This window comes from Oncorhynchus keta, chromosome 21, assembly GCF_023373465.1.
Source record: "Oncorhynchus keta strain PuntledgeMale-10-30-2019 chromosome 21, Oket_V2, whole genome shotgun sequence".
NCBI lineage: Eukaryota > Metazoa > Chordata > Actinopteri > Salmoniformes > Salmonidae > Oncorhynchus > Oncorhynchus keta.
In genome coordinates, this window is record NC_068441.1 from 22,728,320 (window position 1) to 22,748,384 (window position 20,065).

The 20,065-nt window shown below is 45.6% G+C and overlaps 1 protein-coding gene across 1 annotated transcript in view; it reads right to left on the minus strand.

Moving 5' to 3' along the window:
* Positions 1-384: 384 nt before the first annotated feature.
* LOC118400277 (dual serine/threonine and tyrosine protein kinase-like) overlaps positions 385-20,065 on the minus strand; it is a 38,019-nt gene continuing 18,338 nt past the window's right edge. The window contains exons 4-15 of the mRNA XM_035796960.2: positions 16,044-16,538; positions 15,655-15,850; positions 7,263-7,501; positions 6,897-6,980; positions 6,589-6,765; positions 4,036-4,165; positions 3,609-3,765; positions 2,331-2,463; positions 2,130-2,243; positions 1,389-1,503; positions 1,165-1,299; positions 385-998 (exon numbers count right to left, since the gene is read on the minus strand). Of these exons, the coding sequence (XP_035652853.1) occupies positions 811-998; positions 1,165-1,299; positions 1,389-1,503; positions 2,130-2,243; positions 2,331-2,463; positions 3,609-3,765; positions 4,036-4,165; positions 6,589-6,765; positions 6,897-6,980; positions 7,263-7,501; positions 15,655-15,850; positions 16,044-16,538 (2,163 nt within the window). The 3' untranslated portion in view covers positions 385-810. The remainder of the gene's footprint in view (positions 999-1,164; positions 1,300-1,388; positions 1,504-2,129; positions 2,244-2,330; positions 2,464-3,608; positions 3,766-4,035; positions 4,166-6,588; positions 6,766-6,896; positions 6,981-7,262; positions 7,502-15,654; positions 15,851-16,043; positions 16,539-20,065) is intronic.

Here is a 20,065-nt window from a genome sequence, read left to right on the forward strand (position 1 = left end):
CTTCCAGGTGTTGATTCATGTCATTACATTTTAGTCACATGTGCAACAGGCGTATAGATAGCATCACTTCCATCTTCTGTATTAGTATGGACAGTCTAAATTTTCCTGGGGTCGTTATCACACGAGTTCTAAATTGAGCAGCTGCTGAAAAATGAGCTCCTGTATATATTGAGATTTAAATGGTTTTTTAGAGTGAAGTACATCGAAAAAATCAAGAGAGAACTGCAAGACTCAATAGAAGACAAAACAAGGAACAAACCAAAAAAGACAGGCTTTTGAAAAATTAACTATTTTTCATAAAATTGTACAGGCTTGAGGACTGGTGCTGTGAAGATGCTGAAAACAGAACCCTATTTCAGAGTGAAGGGAAACAATTGATTATTTGTCAAAATCATTTTATTTAAAATTTTTATAAATGAATTTCATAGTATTCATAACATAACACTCTGATAACCAGTTTAAATACAGTCTAAAATTAATATTTGTATATATAATAATGCAGGTTTTTTTTTCACTATATTTCAAATGTTTTATCTAGTAACAATCCTATGACCAATCAGCAATTAGCATGCCAGCTAATAGTGTCTGCTAGAGTTTGTATACTATGCAAATACACATGGCACAAACACATTTGTCAAGTGTCAGCTTAAATAGTGTATATATAACTCCTGTAAAGGAAGAGGACAACTGTCTTTGACAATCTTTATTATTGGCCTTCCAGAAACACACTGTCATTTTTCCATAAATACAACAAAAAGTTTTTTTTTTTGACCATAATCCTTTGCAACAGTCTGTGGTCCTCTCTGAGTTTCAGTTTGAGTCCTCCAGGCTGCTGCTCTTCTGATCTGAGCCACAATTGCAAAGCCGTACCATGATGCTTTGCAGGCTGGGCTCTACGATGCCGAGCAGTGGCCTCTGGGAAGGGTCTCCATTCCAGCAGGCCTCCATCAGCTGCCAGCATTCCTCATCAAAGTTAGCCAACCGTTCGGGTCGCGCGCCTGCAAACAACATGGGCACAAATGAGGCCCGGGCAGCTCTCTAGTCCAATTCAGCTAACAGACACACACACCACATCTCATCCACAAATAGACACACTGTAAATCCTGGATAAAAGACAAATGTTACAACAAGAATTTGTATTTTAGCTGTGGGTTTGCACATCACCTTTTTTAACATTATTCCACAACTGGTCCTTGCTGGAGCATTTCTCAAAGGACTCTGGGAGTTTGACAGAGCCAGTGCAGAGGTACCAGAACAGGATTCCAAAGGCATAGACATCCACAGAATTATCATACTTTCCTGAAGAAAGAGGTGAGACTTGGGGTTTAACCAAAGAGTCTAGAATAAGAGATGATGCAGCAGTGTGACCGAGTAGCAGGATAGCTGACCTGTGAAGAGCTCGGGGGCCATGTGAATGGGGGTTCCTACAATGCTGCCGGACATCATGGCCTCTGGCTTACAGAAGCCCAGGTCTGTGATCTTGGCCCGGTTCTGTTTGTCCAGCTGAGGGAGGGAGATGACAGCACAGACGAGGAACACTTTTGGCAAGACTAGCAAGACGTGAAACTTCAGGACCATAAATATTGGTTTCTCAGGGAATATACAGTCAAAAGAGCCATACCCTTGAGTCTTCAATACAAAGTAAGTAAGTGATTTTATCCCCCAATTGTCAACTCAAAACTAAATTCCAAAAAGGTCAGTACTCAGAGCATCCAATTTATGAGTGAAGTTAATTTTCCATACCTCTGTCCTAACAATACAGCTATGTGTTGTAGCCTGTGACCTCCATTTCATGAAAATACTATGTCTCATTAAACATTGCCCCTTATTTTCACGCATAGTTAAGTCAGTCAGAGGACACAGCAAAACAGTGATATATGAGCCAACCATCATACTGTGTAGGCAGGGCTGGGCTATTCTTACACTACCAAGCAAGCAACACAGGTGGAATATGATGGAAATAATGAGGAATTCATTGGTGTGCGGTGCTGGAGCATTTCCACTGAGCCATAATGCCCACAGCTGAATCAGCTCAACATTAGAACTGATTTGATGAATGGATAATGTAGTGATCAACGCTAGTGTTACACATTTAGCATGAGTTGAGATGACCTTTAACCCTCACTCACCAGCACATTCTTTAGTTTGATGTCTCTGTGCAGAAGCCCCTGGCCATGCAGGAAGCGAATGCCTTCCACCACGTCCAGAGCGATCTGGAGTCTCTCCTTTAGTGATAAACCAGCCTGATAGAGAGCGAGGAGATGGGAAAGGTAGGCCTCAGTATGTCATCATAAGTGCTAGATTAGGGTAAATGATAGATATGGGATTACCTTCAGGCCTGTGTAGAGATCTCTGTGAAGCCTCTCCATGATGAGCAGCACAGCAATGCTGGAGCCGCCGCCATACGTGTGGTCAATCACCGAGCCATGCAGGTCCACCAGGCGCTCGTGTTTAGGGAGGGACCTGAGCAATAGAGAAGGTAGGAAAACAAAGGTCCTACATTTTTATATACGTCCTACCCTCTGTGTTAGTAGAAATGGTGGGGACGGGGGTTGCATTGGAATATATATTATATTGAATTCTGCTTATATCACGCTATACCAGAACAAAGATAAAATTGAAATGCAGAGACTCCGAGGCCATTGATTGAGTGCTTTTGAAGTGACAGGCTACAGATTTTACAACCCATCTCCGTGGGCACTGTATCAGCACAATGGACAGCTCCCTACACACTAAAGTGAGGTCGTTTTGGTAATGAATATAGGCTACAGGATAAATAGGGTAATTCCCCTATGTGAATGCAGCCATACACACAACGGTCTTAACAAAATAACCTAGTCATACATGCAGGCTTAGAATACCGACAACTACTACAGTGAGAAGCAGCCATGAAGTTAAATCACAGCAGTCTTGCCAAACAAATAGGCCCGCTTGAAAAATCATGGAGCCCATGAGTACAGCAACACGTGACATAGCACAACGTGATCAACCAGCATAAAACTAAAACTGAGGACGGACAAGTTTCAACTGAGGGGGCTGGCCCGCAAATACAGTACCATCACTTTTCCAAGGTGTATGAAATTCTTCTATCAGTCACAAGGGGGCATAGGCATCACAGTTCCAACACTAGCATCTGCCCACAGACATGAGTGGTTACTTCTCTATGAACTGTATTAGTAAGCTGTTAGAGCAGATGATCCGTGAAATTACACAGTGAAAGGCTGCAGTTATATGAAATTAACATGCTGAGATGTACACTAAACACAGCACCAGATGCCAATTCATTGCCCTAGAGGAAAAACATCTGTCCTGGAGAGCAGAATATGTTTCGTTATCCTAGAGGGTGTTGGTTTTACCAGTACATGCATTATACAAAGAACTGTCACCACCAATAACAATAGTTTTGTTGATGACAAATGAGTCTCACCATTCTTTATTATTGGATGATTCTTTTTCACTTGACTATGGATTAATTTTGATAATGCAAAACAAGTTCACTCAGTTGACATCCTATTTACTATCTTAGGTGTCAGCTTATTAAAGGCATGCTTTATTGAAATGGTAGTCCATTCAGCAATGGTTGAGGTCCACAGGCTGGGCCAGCTCACCTGGTGTAGTGAAACTCCAGGGCCAGGTCGTTCCAGTGCTTGTCATCAGGTGGTACAACTGACTTCAGAGCGCAGGGATAGCGTCCCCCCCAGCTGTCACACATATAGACCACTCCATACTGACCCCGCCCCAGCTCTGGCCCAAGTTTGGGCTTGCCTGCCAGGAAGGGAGAAACATGTCAATACATTTTCATACAACCAACAGTGACGTCGCCAGTGACATCAAAGTAAACTACTGGTCAACTTCATGAAAAAGTTGTTAAGTTGTTTGACAGTCAGAAATACAGATTTGTGTTATTGTACTGTGACTGGTATAGGTTCTGGGCCTTTTTAGCACGTGAGAGCATGGAACCCAGGCAGAGTGATTACTGTCAGTGCCAGAGGTCAAAGCCCAGTGGATAGAGCAGCTATTATGTGTGTGTCTCACCATGCAGTAGCACGTCTCGGAGGGAGCGGCTCTCCAGAGACAGGCGGGCCAGCCGCGGGGCGTGGTCCTTCCTCACACGCAGCCACAGGTCCTCAGTACGCTCCAACCGCCCCGTGTGGCCTTCCTCCAGCTACACACACATACGTCATTGGTTGAAATGAAACCAACAAATGTTAACGACACTCCAGATACTTGTAAACTCATAAGATCATCATAAGAGTACAAAACTGCAAACAGAAAAATAATCTAGGACTAGAAATCAGATAAATCATAAATAATTCTGTCAAACACAGGCCAAATAATCCATGTTTTCCACATATAGTGTTTTAATCTGTAATATAGCATCCTAGTTCAAACTGGGTTTTGTTGAAACCACTGTGATACTTAACGAGGGTCTTTATCAATGATGGGAATCACATTGTCAGTCATGTGGGAAGAACCATCACATACATTTGACCATTGAGATCAAAGGTCAAAGAAGGTCAAGCAGAAAATCTGACTTGTTTACAACACAAAATCTGTAACTGGAGAGTTGCTGAAGTTCATTTGCACACACTGTATACAGATTTTTATAATGTGTTTACGTTTGTTTATCCCCATGTGTAACTCTGTTGTTGCACTGCTTTGCTTTATTTTTGCCAGGTCACAGTTATAAATGAAAAGTTGTTCTCAACAGGCCTACCTAGTTAAACATAAGTGAAATAAAAAAATAAAGTGAGACATTGCCAGGTTTTTATGTCCCAAGAGCTACCGTAAAGAGAGAACCTGGCAAAACTGGTTGAAATTACAGTACCAATCAAAGGTTTGAACAAACCTAATCATCCAAGGGTTTTTCTTTATTTTAATATTTTCTCAATTTTAGAATAATAGTGAAGACATCAAAACTATGAAATAACACATATGGAATCATGTAGTAACCAAAAAACAGAAACAAATCAAAATATATTTTAGATTCTTCAAAGTAGCCACCCTTTGCCTTGACAGCTTTGCACACGCTTGGCATTCTCTCAACGAGCTTCATGAGGTAATCACCTGGAATGCTTTTCCAACAGTCTTGAAGGAGTTCCCACATATGCTGAGCACTTGTTGGCTGCTTTTCCTTCACTCCGCGATCCAACTCCCAAACCATCTCAATTGGGTGGAGGTCGGGTAATTGTGGAGGCCTGGTCATCTGATGCAGCACTCCATCACTCTCCTTCTTGGTCAAATAGCCCTTACACAGCCTGGAGGTGTGTTGGGTCACTGTCCTGTTGAAAAACAAATGATAGTCCCACTAAGCACAAACCAGATGGGATGGGATGGTGTATCGCTGCAGAATGCTGTGGTAGCCATGCTGGTTAAGTGTGCCTTAAATTCTAAATAAATCACCAACAGTGTCACCAGCAAAGCACCCCCACACCATCACACCTCCTCCTCCATACTTCAGGGTGGGAACCACACAAGTGGAGATCACCCAATCACCTATGCTGCGTCTCACAAAGACACGGGGGTTGGAACCAAAAATCTCAAATTTGGACTCATCAGACCAAAGGACATATTTCCACCGGTCTAATGTCCATTGCTTGTGTTTCTTGGCGCAAGCAAGTCTCTTCTTATTATTGGTATCCTTTAATAGTGGTTTCTTTGCAGCAATTTGACCATGAAGGCCTGATTCTCCTCTGAACAGTCGAAGTTGAGATGTGTCTGTTATTTGAACTCTGTGAAGCATTTTTTGGGGCTGCAATCTGAGGTGCAGTTAACTCTAATGAACTTATCCTCTGCAGCAGAGTTAACTCTGGGTCTTCCATTCCTGTGGCTGTCCTCATGAGAGCCAGTTTCATCATAGCGCTTGGTGGTTTTTGTGATTGCACTTGAAGAAACAGTTCTTGAAATGTTCCGGATTGACTGACCTTCATATCTTAAAGTGTCTTCATGTCTGTTGTTTCTATTTGCTTATTTGAGCTTTTCTTACCATAATATGGACTTGGTCTTTTACCAAATAGGGCTATCTTCTGCAAACCACAATTACCTTGTCACAACACAACTGACTGGTACAAATGCATTAAGGAAAGAAATTCCACAAATGTACTTTAAACAAGGCACACCTGTTAAATTAAATGCATTCCAGGTGACTACCTAATGAATCTAGTTGAGAGAATGCAAAGCTGTCATCAAGGCAAAGGGTGGCTATATATCAAATATATTTAGATTTGTTAAACACTTTTTTGGTTACTACATCATTCATAGTGTTGATGTCTTCACTATTATTCTACAATATAAAAAATAGTAAAAATTAAAAAAACCTGGAATGAGTAGGTGTGTCCAAACTTTTGACTGGTACTGTATATCATTATTACAAACAGAGACTGGTTGAAAGAAGGTCTTTGATAAGGTCATTTCAAACCGTTTTTCCCGCTGGGAAAGAAAAAAGTAGCCAAGACCAAACCTGATTGGATGAAGAGTGCAATAGAGAAGAGGGCACCTTATGGAGAGTGTGAATTATGGAGGTGCATAAAAAAAAAAAAATTTGATAAAAAAAAGATTAGCTGAAGCCGGGTTTGGAGTGCGGTGTACCTGTCGCAGGGAGCCAGCGAAGGCATCGTGGGAGCTGTTGAGGCGTGTTCTGAACTGGGAACAGATACTCTTAGCCAGCTTGGCAGCACTCAAGCTCTCTATGGCATCCTGGGCCACCTTCCTCTTCCACTCTGTAGTGATGCCAGGAGGGTTCACAAACGTTATCCTCTGAATGATCTACATAGGGGAGTAGAGAGAGACCAAGAGAGTGAATACACAAGAAATAAATCAAGGTTCAAATCAATGTGTTGTTATTGCAAAGCCCTACAATTGAAGTAGATTCCTGATGCTCAACTGGGAATGGTTACCTGTTTGATCTGCTCCCAGACGAGTCTCGTAACAGATGATCCTGAATGGAAGGTCACCTCCACGTGATAGGCAGCGTTAAGGATCTGACCAGGACAGGAAGTGAGATGGAGAGAACAGAACAAGATGTTATCATTTAACTTAGACCAACTGTCTTGTAGGAAAAAAGGCAAATTGTATTTTATCCTGTCTTTTTCATTGTCTTTTGAGGAATCAGTCTATTGAATTAATCTCAAACATCTGATGGTATTTGGACATAATGTAGTACAGAGAAATAGAAAAGGCATTTCTGAACAAAACAAGCTTCATTTGACATGGTTGACATACAGTATATAAATTATGGAAGAGTATACTGTACAATCACACACCTGTTTGAGGTGGTTGGAGGTGACATTGTGGACAGATGACTCCATGTTGGACTTCTCCAGGCTGTTTAGACAGCGCTCCAGGGTTCCTACAAAGCTCTCCCTCAGGTAATCCACAGAGCTGATCAGCTTGTTGGCCACCGCCTGGTTCAACCTCACAACTATCAGCTCCTGGATCTGGTGGATGCAAGACTTGATGTCCTTTGAGGTAACAGGCTCTCCGTTGGTCGCCACTATGACATCTGTGAGGTCAGAGAGAGAGAGAAAGATAATGTAGGTTGGTTACAGGCCACTACCATGCAAACCTCATGCTGTGACTGAGTTCATGCTATGGCGTTATAGTGTGGTTATGTTGATTGCATGGCTAGTTTCGACATTTTACAAGTAGGCTAAATGGTATTTTGTAAACTGTCAAGAGAAATGTGTGAACACTGAAGAAATGACACTTTGCTACAATGGAAAGTAGTGAGTGTACAGCTTGTATAACAGTGTAAATTTTCTGTCCTCTCAAAATAACTCAACATACAGTCGTTAATGTCTAAACCGCTGGCAACAAAAGTGAGTACACCCCTAAGTGAAAATGTCCAAATTAGGCCCAATTAGCCATTTTCCCTCCCCGGTGTCATGTGACTCGTTAGTGTCACAAGGTCTCAGGTGTGAATGGGGAGCAGGTGTGTTACATTTGGTGTTATCACTCTCACACTCCCTCATACTGACTGGTCACTGGAAGTTCAACATGGTACCTCATGACAAAGAACTCTCTGATGATCTGAAAGAAATAATTGTTGCTCTACATAAAGATGGCCTGGGCTATAAGAAGATTGCCAAGACCCTGAAACTGAGCTGCAGCACGGTGGCCAAGACCATACAGCGGTTTAACTGGACAGGTTCCACTCAGAACAGTCCTCGACATGGCCGACCAAAGAAGTTGAGTGCAGATGCTCAGCGTCATATCCAGAGGTTGTCTTTGGGAAATAGATGTATGAGTGCTGCCAGCATTGCTGCAGAGGTTGAAGGGGTGGGGGGTCAGCTTGTCAGTGCTCAGACCATACGCCGTACACTGCATCAAATTGGTCTGCATGGCTGTCGTCCCAGAAGGAAGCCTCTTCTAAAGATGATGCACAAGAAAGCCCGCAAGCAGTTTGCTGAAGACAAGCAGACTAAGGACATGGAACCATGTCCTGTGGTCTGAAGAGACCAAGATAAACTTATTTGGTTCAGATGGTGTCAAGCGTGTGTAGCGGCAACCAGGTGAGGAGTGCAAAGACAAATGTGTCTTGCCTACAGTTAAACATAGTGGTGGGAGTGTCATGGTCTGGGGCTGCATGAGTGCTGCTGGCACTGGGGAGCTACAGTTCATTGAGGGAACCATGAATGCCAACTTGTACTGTGACATACTGAAGCAGAGCATGATCCCCTCCCTTCAGAGACTGGGCCTCGGGGCAGTATTCCAACATGATAACGACCCCAAACACACCTCCAAGACGACCACTGCCTTGCTAAAGAAGCTGAGGGTAAAGGTGATGACTGGCCAAGCATGTCTCCAGACCTAAACCCTATTGAGCATCCTCAAACGGAAGGTGGAGGAGTGCAAGGTCTCCAACATCCAGCAGCTCTGTGATGTCGTCATGGAGGAGTGGAAGAGGACTCCAGTGGCAACCTGTGAAGCTCTGGTGAACTCCATGCCCAAGAGGGTTAAGGCAGTGCTGGAAAATGATGGTGGCCACACAAAATATTGACACTTTGGGCCCAATTTGGACATTTTCACTTAGGGGTGTACTCACTTTTGTTGCCAACGGTTTAGACGTTAATGGCTGTGTGTTGAGTTATTTTGAGAGGACAGCATATTTACACTGGTATTCAAGCTGTACACTCACTACTTTACATTGTAGCAAAGTGTCATTTCTTCAGTGTTGTCACATGAAAAGATATACTCAAATATTTACAAAAGTGTGAGGGGTGTACTCACTTTTGTGATATACTGTGTGTGTGTGTGTGTGTGATATATATATATAGGGGTGGTGGGATCGTTGAGGTTGTTTCTCTCGAGGGCACAACCAGCAGGAGGGGTTGGTTGAAATGGCCATACGTAGAGTTTGAAAAACTTAGTCGGCAGAATGAGGTGAAGATTCTCGCTGCCGACAGGTTGTTCGGTGGAAGAATGTATTTTAGCAGTGGGCGCTATCATTGGGTATGATAGCATCAAATCAGCCTCAAGGATAAATAGCGCTGTAGTAATAGTCTTAGATTCCATTGAAAAGGTGAATACGATAGCTGAGAGTTGTTACGGGAGACACAGACGTCGGTATTTTAAATCCGGCGAAGAACGTTATACTTTCTAAGGTGTCCTTTTTGTTAGAGATGAAGTGTTGGAGCGAGAGTCCTCCTCATGGACAACAGGTTTCTACAATAATAAAGGTTATTTTTGGATGCAAATCGCCTTTGCTGAAACATGTAGTATCTCATAGGAGACAAGTGCACATGATTTTAAAGAAGGATACTGACGAACTGAATTTAGCATTCAGTTTCAAGATTGATGGGTTTGATTGTGTTCTACGCTTCGACTGAATCAATTAAATGCTTTGGGTGTGGAAGAGCAGGGCATTTGGTGTGTAATTGTCCAGAGAACGAGTGCGCAGAACCCAGTAGCAGCTCTAGCACTGGTGCAGCTGAAGCAGCACTGAGAAGAGAGGTGGGCAGATGTGGTGGGAGAAATAGGAAAGGAGAGCAATGTGGCTACGGGGATAGTTGTGGGAAAGCAGGGAAAAGGGGGGCGGGGGGGCAGTAGGTGAGTCTGCGATTGAGGTTGCTGGGGAGGGGGGCTGAAAAATGAAATGGGAGTTCAAGAGGAGAGTGAAACAATGGAAAATAAAACGACTGTTTTCAAAGTGCCAAGCAATAAGAGGAAGGATTTAAGGGGTGGTGAAGGTTCTAATTCTAAGAGGAAGGTCGAGATGATCGATTAGTTGAGGATAAACAGGTTGTTGAGATGCAGGTTTCTTCTGGGGATGATGGCGAGAGTGAGGCATCTGATGCGTTACAACAAAATAGTGAGAGAAATGGGGTGGAAGGGAGGTATGGGATTGAAAAGGTACATACATTTTTGAATATGACAAAATTGAAGAAATATATGCAGGATTATAATGTAATGGACCCCCCCCCTAAAAATTAATTGTTTATTGAACCAGCAAAGTTTGATGTAATAAATAACAGGTGTATGTTCGACAAGCCCAGAAATTGCTAGACTAAAGAAGGTGGTCACAAGAGTGACAAGTGAGGTACATTCTAAAGGAAATGAAAGAGTTGAGTTGCAGCCTCAACTCTGTAAAGAGATGTTCTGTTTCTTACTCTATTTTCAGCCAGTTAAGACTTCTTCTTTAAACATAAATGGGGCAAGAGACAGGAAAAAAAGAGCCGTAGTGAATGAGTTAATAAAGGGAAAGGGAAGTGACATACGTTTTCTACAAGAAACGCATAGTAATATGTCAAATGAAGTTGTGGCAACAGGAGTGGGGGGGACAGAGGTGTGTAGTCATAAACTCAATGTGGGGGTGTGGCCTTCCTGTTCTCAAAAGGTGTTTTGCCTTTGTCATATGAGGTTGAAGAGGAGGATGAGGGGAGGTTATTAAAAGTTAGAGTGAGATATCACTATGTGTTTAATAAATGTATATGCCCCAGTAGTGGCAGTATGAAATAGTATGTTTTTTAGAAGCATCAAATACCATTGAGAAATGTAATACTGAGGATTATTTATTTCTTGCTGGGGATTTTAACTGTACAGTCAGTGATTTAGATAGAAATCACAAAGAACCTCATACAGCTTCAAGGACTTTTTAAAAACACAATATTGTAACACATGAACTATGTGATATTTGGAGTTAAAATGGAGGCACGAGACATGGGCTAATGTGAGAGAGAACACAATCTCTCTGGCCAGGTTAGATAGGTTATGAGCATCAATCTCAAGTCTGTAAGTGTGATGACCCCAGTGAGATTTTCTGATCATTGTATAGTAACAGAGGTGGTGTACATTAATGCTGTAAAACCCAAAAGAGCATACTGACATTTTAATATAACTTTATATATAACTTAATGTTTTAGTTTTTCTGGGAGAGGTAGAGGTCTGAAAAGGACAGTTCTGTATCTCTTCAACAGTGGTGGGATATAGGGGGAAATCCAGATTAAACCATTCTGTAATCAGTACACAATGAATGTCACCAGATATATCACCAGATCAATGAACGCCCCAGAGTCTGAGATAGTGGAACTCCTGACGTTAGTTGAGACCACAGGAGATCGAGGCCATATTCAGGCACTCGAGAGGAAAAAAGCCACAGTGGCAGACCTGCTGGGTATCAGAGCACAGGGGGCATTGGTGAGAAGTAAGTTTCAGGGAATCTCTGAAATGGATATGCAATGGAGGGTGTTGCATGGCATCATTGCAGTTAATGCTTTTGTATCTGTCGTTGAATATAGTTTTGCTTGTATTACAAAAAGGACATCTATTTTTCACTGTTTTATGGAGTGTGAGAGGATAAAGCCTCTCTTTGAAATATTACAGTCTTTGTTGACAGCTGTAGGGGAGTTAACACTTTTTATTTTGGCGTTTCAATATAGTAATCAACAGAAAATAAACTGTCAACTGTTACATTTTATTTTGGGTCAAGCAAAAATGTAAATTATTCTGAGAAGGAAGAATTAGATAGACAAAAGATATAGTAAGGATGTAAGATGGGTTTTTAAATGATTAGTAAAAGCGAGGATAACAGTGGATTTTGAGTTCTCGGCTGTAAAAGACCTCCCTCCCATTGATTAAGGATTGAAGTGGATTTATGAAGGAGTGGAATGTTTTGTGGAGGGGAAACTATTTTTTGTTGACGTAATAAGTTTAATGTACATTTTTTATGAAATGTATTAGATTTTTATGTTTTTTTAAGAATGACACAATTGTTGTGTAATTTCTGATAAGGCAGTGTGCCAATATTTGTGTTATTACTTTATTTTAAAATAAAGGTTTTATAAAAACTCTAAATGCTCTCTGTGTCTAGGTAGGTAGGTCTCTTTCATCAGTTTCTTATTTATTTTATTTCATCTTTATTTAACCAGGTAGGCCAGTTGAACAAGTTCTCATTTACAACTGCAACCTGGCCAAGATAAAGCAAAGCAGTGCGACACAAACAACTACAGAGTTACACATAAACAAACGTATAGTCAATAACCCAATAGAAAAAATCTGTATACAGTGTGTGCAAATGTTGAAGAGTAGGGAGGGAGGGTAAGGCAATAAATAGGCCATAGAGGCGAAATAATTACAATTTAGCATTAACACTGGATTGACAGATGTGCAGATGATGATGTACAAGTAGAGATATTGGGGTGCAAAAGAGCAAGAAGGTAAATAACAATATGGGGATGAGGTAGTTGGGTGTGCTATTTACAGATTGGCTGTGTACAGATACAGTGATCAGTAAGCTGCTCTGACAGCTGATGCTTAAAGTTAGAGAGGGAGATATGTCTCCAGCTTCAGTGATTTTTGCAATATGTTTCAGTCATTGGCAGCAGAGAACTGGAAGGAAAGGCGGCCAAAGGAAGTGTTGGCTTTGGGGATAACCAGTGAAATATAGCTGTTTGAGATCCTGCTGTGGGTGGGTGTTGATATGGTGACCGGTGAGCTGAGATAAGGCGGTGGTTTACCGAGCAAAGACTTATAGATGACCTGGAACCACTGGGTGGGCCAGTTAGGGTTCTCTCTCTCCCCACCCCCCCAGGTCTCTCTCTGTCTCTCCATCCCCAGGTCTCTCCCTCTCCCCGGTCTCTCTCTCCTCGGTCTCTCTCTCCCTCTCCCCTCCCCCCCTGGTCTCTCTCTCCATCTCCCCCAGGTCTCTCTCTTTCCCTACCCCCCAGGTCTCCCCCCCGGGTCTCTCTCTCTCCCTCTCTCCCACGGTCTCCTTCTCTCTCCCCCCGGCCCCTCTCCCCAGTCTCTCTCTCTCCCCTACCCCCCGGTCTCTCTCTCCACACACCCCAGGTCTCTCTCTCCCCCCCAGATCTCTCTCTCTCCCTCTCTCCCTACCCCCCAGGTCTCTCGCTCCCTCTCTCCCTACCCCCCAGGTCTCTCTCTCTCTCTGTCTCTCTCTCTCTGTCTCTCTCTCCCCAGGTCTCTCTCTCTCTCTCTCCTCTCCCCTCTCTCTCTCTCTCTCTCTCTCTCTCTCTCTCTCACCCCTCTCTCTCTCTCTCTCTCTCTCTCTCTCTCTCTGGTCTCTCTCTCCCGGTCTCTCTCTCCCGGTCTCTCTCTCCCCGGTCTCTCTCTCTCCCGGTCTCTCCCTGTCTCTCCCCTGTCTCTCTCCCTGTCTCTCTCCCCTGTCTCTCTCCCCTGTCTCTCTCCCTGTCTCTCTCCCTGTCTCTCTCCCCTGTCTCTCTCCCCTGTCTCTCTCTGTCTCTCTCTGTCTCTCTCCCTGTCTCTCTCCCCTGTCTCTCTCTGTCTCTCTCCCCTGTCTCTCTCTGTCTCTCTCCCCTGTCTCTCTCCCCTGTCTCTCTCTGTCTCTCTCCCCTGTCTCTCTCCCCTGTCTCTCTCTGTCTCTCTCCCGGTCTCTCTCCCCGGTCTCTCTCCCCTGTCTCTCTCACCGGTCTCTCTCCCCGGTCTCTCTCTGTCTCTCTCCCCCGTCTCTCTCCCCTGTCTCTCTCCCCTGTCTCTCTCCCCTGTCTCTCTCTGTCTCTCTCCCCTGTCTCTCTCTGTCTCTCTCCTCTGTCTCTCTCCCCGGTCTCTCTCTGTCTCTCTCCCCGGTCTCTCTCCCCGGTCTCTCTCCCCGGTCTCTCTCCCCGGTCTCTCTCCCCGGTCTCTCTCCCCGGTCTCTCTCTGTCTCTCTCCCCTGTCTCTCTCCCCGGTCTCTCTCTGTCTCTCTCCCCTGTCTCTCTCCCCTGTCTCTCTCTGTCTCTCTCCCCTGTCTCTCTCTGTCTCTCTCCCCTGTCTCTCTCTGTCTCTCTCCCCGGTCTCTCTCTCCGGTCTCTCTCCCCGGTCTCTCTCCCCGGTCTCTCTCACCGGTCTCTCTCTGTCTCTCTCCCCGGTCTCTCTCTGTCTCTCTCCCCGGTCTCTCTCTGTCTCTCTCCCCGGTCTCTCTCTGTCTCTCTCCCCGGTCTCTCTCTGTCTCTCTCCCCGGTCTCGCTCTGTCTCTCTCCCTGTCTCTCTCTGTCTCTCTCCCCGGTCTCTCTCTGTCTCTCTCCCCGGTCTCTCTCCCCGGTCTCTCTCTGTCTCTCTCCCCTGTCTCTCTCCCCGGTCTCTCTCTGTCTCTCTCCCCTGTCTCTCTCCCCGGTCTCTCCCCTGTCTCTCTCCCCTGTCTCTCTCCCCTGTCTCTCTCCCCTGTCTCTCTCCCCTGTCTCTCTCTGTCTCTCTCCCCTGTCTCTCTCTGTCTCTCTCCCCTGTCTCTCTCTGTCTCTCTCCCGGTCTCTCTCTCCGGTCTCTCTCCCGGTCTCTCTCCGGTCTCTCTCCCCGGTCTCTCTGTCTCTCTCCCGGTCTCTCCCCGGTCTCTCTCTGTCTCTCTGTCTCTCTCTGTCTCTCTCCCGGTCTCTCTCTGTCTCTCTCCCGGTCTCTCTCTGTCTCTCTCCCCGGTCTCTCTCTGTCTCTCTCCCGGTCTCTCTCTGTCTCTCTCCCCGGTCTCTCTCTGTCTCTCTCCCCGGTCTCTCTCTGTCTCTCTCCCCGGTCTCTCTCTGTCTCTCTCCCCGGTCTCTCTCTGTCTCTCTCCCCGGTCTCTCTCTGTCTCTCTCCCCGGTCTCGCTCTGTCTCTCTCCCCGGTCTCGCTCTGTCTCTCTCCCCGGTCTCGCTCTGTCTCTCTCCCCGGTCTCGCTCTGTCTCTCTCCCCGGTCTCTCTCTGTCTCTCTCCCCGGTCTCTCTCTGTCTCTCTCCCCGGTCTCTCTCTGTCTCTCTCCCCGGTCTCTCTCTTTCTCTCTCCCCGGTCTCTCTCTTTCTCTCCCCGGTCTCTCTCTTTCTCTCCCCGGTCTCTCTCTTTCTCTCCCCGGTCTCTCTCTTTCTCTCCCCGGTCTCTCTCTTTCTCTCCCGGTCTCTCTCTTTCTCTCCCCGGTCTCTCTCTTTCTCTCCCCGGTCTCTCTCTTTCTCTCCCCGGTCTCTCTCTTTCTCTCCCCGGTCTCTCTCTTTCTCTCCCCGGTCTCTCTCTTTCTCTCTCCCCGGTCTCTCTCTTTCTCTCCCCGGTCTCTCTCTTTCTCTCCCCGGTCTCTCTCTTTCTCTCCCCGGTCTCTCTCTCTCTCTGGTCTCTCTCCACTTATTGTGTCTTTGGCTGCATCCCACACATGAACTATTAAGGTATTTTTTACTATAGTATGCCATGATCTCAAGAGACATTTTACAGTATCAGTCTTTAGACTTGACCTTTGACAGGCAGTGTACCTGTGAACTCCAGGTTGGCAGCATCCTCCAGCAGCTGCTCCTTCATGCTGCTCAGCGTCTCCACGATCATCTCTTTCATCTCCTCCTGCTTGCGGTTGGCGATGGCCATCAGGGAGATGAACAGCTCGCCCTCCTTCTCCCGTGTGTACTCCAGCCGCCGCGGCGTGATCTGCAAGTCCCTCTGCATGTCAAATGCCTGCAGCCGGGGAGAGGAGGAAAAGTACGTCTTTGCCACCACTACATAGTCAGAGTCATTTCTCCCTACTGTAATTATGCCTTCAAATTAAACAAGTTTCAGTTATACATTTTGTGACGCTATACAGATTTTATTTGATTAGCTAATTGATTGGCTGATTATTTCCCCCAGACACAGCTGTCCCCCTACTGACCTGGTTGATGAAGAGGTCAAGGCAACGGCAGTGCACCCCATTGAGCAAGTTCGCAACCTCCACCTGCTGGTTGTGGAGCACCTGGCGGGCAAAGGTCACCAGGAGGCGGTGCAGCCTCTCAAAGGTCTCCCCCAGGACACTCTGGGGCTTGACGGCCGGGCTAGGCGTCTGGGAGGGGGCTCCGCAGGAACAGTTCCCCACCGGAGTGCTGAGGAAGCCCAGGGACAGCAGCTGCTTGTAGAGGGGGCTCCTCTCCCTCTCTAGGCGCCGGCTGGGCTCGGGGGAGGCCTCGGGCGGAGTCGCAGGGATACGGACGAAGCAGATGGGGAAGAGGAGCATCTCTTTGACTTTCCTTAGCTCGGCCACCTGTTCGGCAGTGAGGGTGTCCTGGTTGAGGGCGTAGAGCATGATGGGAACTGTGTTACGCGTACAGTCCTCTAGGGCCTCCTCAATGGGCTGGACACTGGGGCATGGCACCACCATGATTTTCGCCTCCTGACAGAGCAGGGAATATACTTTAATCATTGAAATGGTCATAGCAGCACTCATTAACACTTATATAAATGTTGTGGAAACATAAAACACCTACAGGTAACTGCCAAAATAAAGGAAACACTAGACTGGGTGTTTCATATCGTCTGGAAAAGGGATCTCCTCACTGAACTCACTGCCGACAGAGATGGCCGCCTCGCTTCACGTTCCTAGGAAACTATGCAGTATTTTTTTTGTGTGTTATTTCTTACATTGTTACCCCAGGTAATCTTAGGGTTTATTACATACAGTCGGGAGGAACTATTGCATATAAGAGCAACGTCAACTCACCAACATTACGATCAGGAATACGACTTTCCCGAAGCGGATCCTCTGTTTGGCCTAAGAACAATGGATCGGATCCCAGCCGGCGACCCAAAAGAACGACGCCGTAGAAGGGGCAGATGGAGCGGTCTTCTGGTCAGGCTCCGTAGACGGGCAAGTCGTGCACCGCTCCCGAGCATACTACTCGCCAATGTACAGTCTCTTGACAATAAGGTAGACGGAATCCGAGCAAGGGTAGCATTCCAGAGAGACATCCGAGACTGTAACGTTCTTTGTTTCATGGAAACATGGCTCAATCGAGACACACTATCTGAGTCAGTACAGCCACCTGGTTACTTCACACATCACGCCGACAGAAACAAGCATCTCTCAGGTAAGAAGAAGGGTGGGGGTGTATGCCTTATGATTAACGAAACAACATACAGGAACTCAAGTCCTTCTGTTTTTCCTGACTTAGAACTCCTCACAATCAAATGCCGACCGCATTATCTACCAAGAGAATTCTCTTCCATCATAATCACAGTTGGGTATATTACACCCCAAGCAGACACATTGACGGCCCTGAAAGAACTTCATTGGACTCTATGTAAATTGGAAACCACATATCCTGAGGCTGCATTTATTGTAGCTGGGGATTTTAACAAGGTTAATCTGAAAACAAGGCTCCCCAAATTCTATCAGCATATCGATTGTGCTACCAGGGCTGGAAAAACCCTAGACCACTGTTATTCTAACTTCCGCGACGCATATAAGGCCCTCCCCCGCCCTCCTTTCGGAAAAGCTGACCACGACTCCATTTTGTTGCTACCAGCCTATAGACAGACACTAAAACAGGAAGCACCCGCGCCCAGGTCTGTTCAACGCTGGTCGAACCAATCGGATTCCACGCTTCAAGATTGCTTCGATCACGTGGACTGGGATATGTTCCGCATTGCAGCGAACAACAACATTGACGAATATGCTGATTCGGTGTGTGAGTTTATTAACAAGTGCCTCGGTGGTGTTGTACCCACAGCGTCTATTAAAACATTCCCCAACCAGAAACTGTGGATTGATGGCAGTATTCGTGCAAAACAACTTTTTTGCTCGCTTTGAGGACAATACAGTGCCACTGACACGGCCCGCTACCAAAACCTGCGGGCTCTCCTTCACTGTAGCCAACATGAGTAAAACATTTAAAACGGGTTAACCCTCGCAGGGCTGCAGGCCCAGATGGCATCCCCGGCTGCATCCTCAGAGCATACGCAGACCAGCTGTCTGGTGTGTTTACAGTCATATTCAATCAATCCTTATCCCAGTCTGCTGTCCCCACATGCTTCAAGAGGGCCACCAGTGTTCCTGTTCCCAAGAAAGCTAAGGTAACTGAGCTTAATGACTACTGCCCTGTAGCACTCACTTCCGTCATCATGAAGTACTTTGAGAGACGAGTCAAGGATCATATCACCTCCACCCTACCTGACACCCTAGACCTACTCCAATTTGCTTACCGCCCCAATAGGTCCACAGATGACGCAATCGCCATCACACTGCCCTAACCCACCTGGACAAGAGGAATACCTATGTAAGAATGCTGTTCATTGACTACAGCTCAGCATTTAACACCATAGTGTAGACCCCACCCTGTGCAACTGGGTCCTGGACTTCCTGACGGGCCGCCCCCAGGTGGTGAGGGTAGGTAACATCTCCACCACGCTGATCCTCAACACTGGGTCCCCACAAGGGTGCGTTCTCAGCCCTCTCCTGTACTCCCTGTTCACCCACGACTGCGTGGCCATGCACGCCTCCAACTCAAATCATCAAGTTTGCAGACGACACTACAGTGGTAGGCTTGATTACCAACAACAACGAGATGACCTACAGGGAGGAGGTGAGGGCCCTCGGAGTGTGGTGTCAGAAAAATAACCTCACACTCAATGTCAACAAAACAAAGTAGATGATTGTGGACTTCATGAAACAGCAGAGGGAGCAGCCCCCTATCTACATTGACGGGACAGTAGTGGAGAGGGTGGAGAGTTAAGTTCCTCGGCGTATACATCCCGGACAAACTGAAATGGTCCACCCACACAAACAGTGTGGTGAAGAAGGCGCAGCAGAGCCTCTTCAATCTCAGGAAGCTGAAGAAATTTGGCTTGTCACCAAATGCACTCAAACTTTTACAGATGCACAACCGACAGCATCCTGTCGGGCTGTATGGTACGGCAGCTGCTCCGCCCATAACCGTAAGGCTCTCCGGAGGGTAGTGAGGTCTGCACAACGCATCACCGGGTGCAAACTACCTGCCCTCCGGGACACCTACACCACCCGATGTCACAGGAAGGCCAAAAAGATCCTCAAGGACACAACCACCCGAGTCACTGCCTGTTCACCTCGCTATCATCCAGAAGGCGAGGTCAGTACAGGTGCATCAAAGCGGGGACTGAGAAACTGAAAAACAGCTTCTATCTCAAGGCCATCGGACTGTTAAACAGCCACCACGAACACAGAGAGACTGCTGCCTACATACAGATTCAAATCATTGGCCACTAATAAATGGAAAAATGTATGTAATCAATGTATCACTAGCCACTTTATATTATAGAATGTTTACTTACCCTACATTAATCATCTCATATGTATATACGGTACTCTATACCATCTACTGCATCTTGCCATCTTTATGTAATGTATCACTAGCCACTTTAAACAATGCTGCTTTATATGTTTTCACACCCTATATTACTCATCTCATATGTATACACTGTACACTATGTATGTACATATGTACATATTCATATTAATTCCTTTACACTTGTGTGTATAAAGTAGTTGTGAAATTGTTACTTGTTAGATATTACTGCATGGTCGGAACTAGAAGCACAAGCATTTCGCTACACTTGCATTAACACCTGCTAACCATGTGTGTGTGACAAATACATTTGATTTGGCATCTTTTGAACAGTTAGTACAAAAGTTCAATATTCTTAGATCCCCTTTCTTTAGATACCTGCAATTACATAGTTTTGTATCTTCATACACTAATCACTTCCCATCACACCCACCTAGATTATATATTTTTAAAGTGAACCCTTATATCAAAAGGGGGCATAAGCTTGATCTATATATTAAACTAGCACAATTCCCTGAACTCTCTTAAGAACCAATGGGAAGAGTATTTAGGTGAACAACAGAATATGCTTGCGAGAATAAATTTTTCATCTATATGTCTA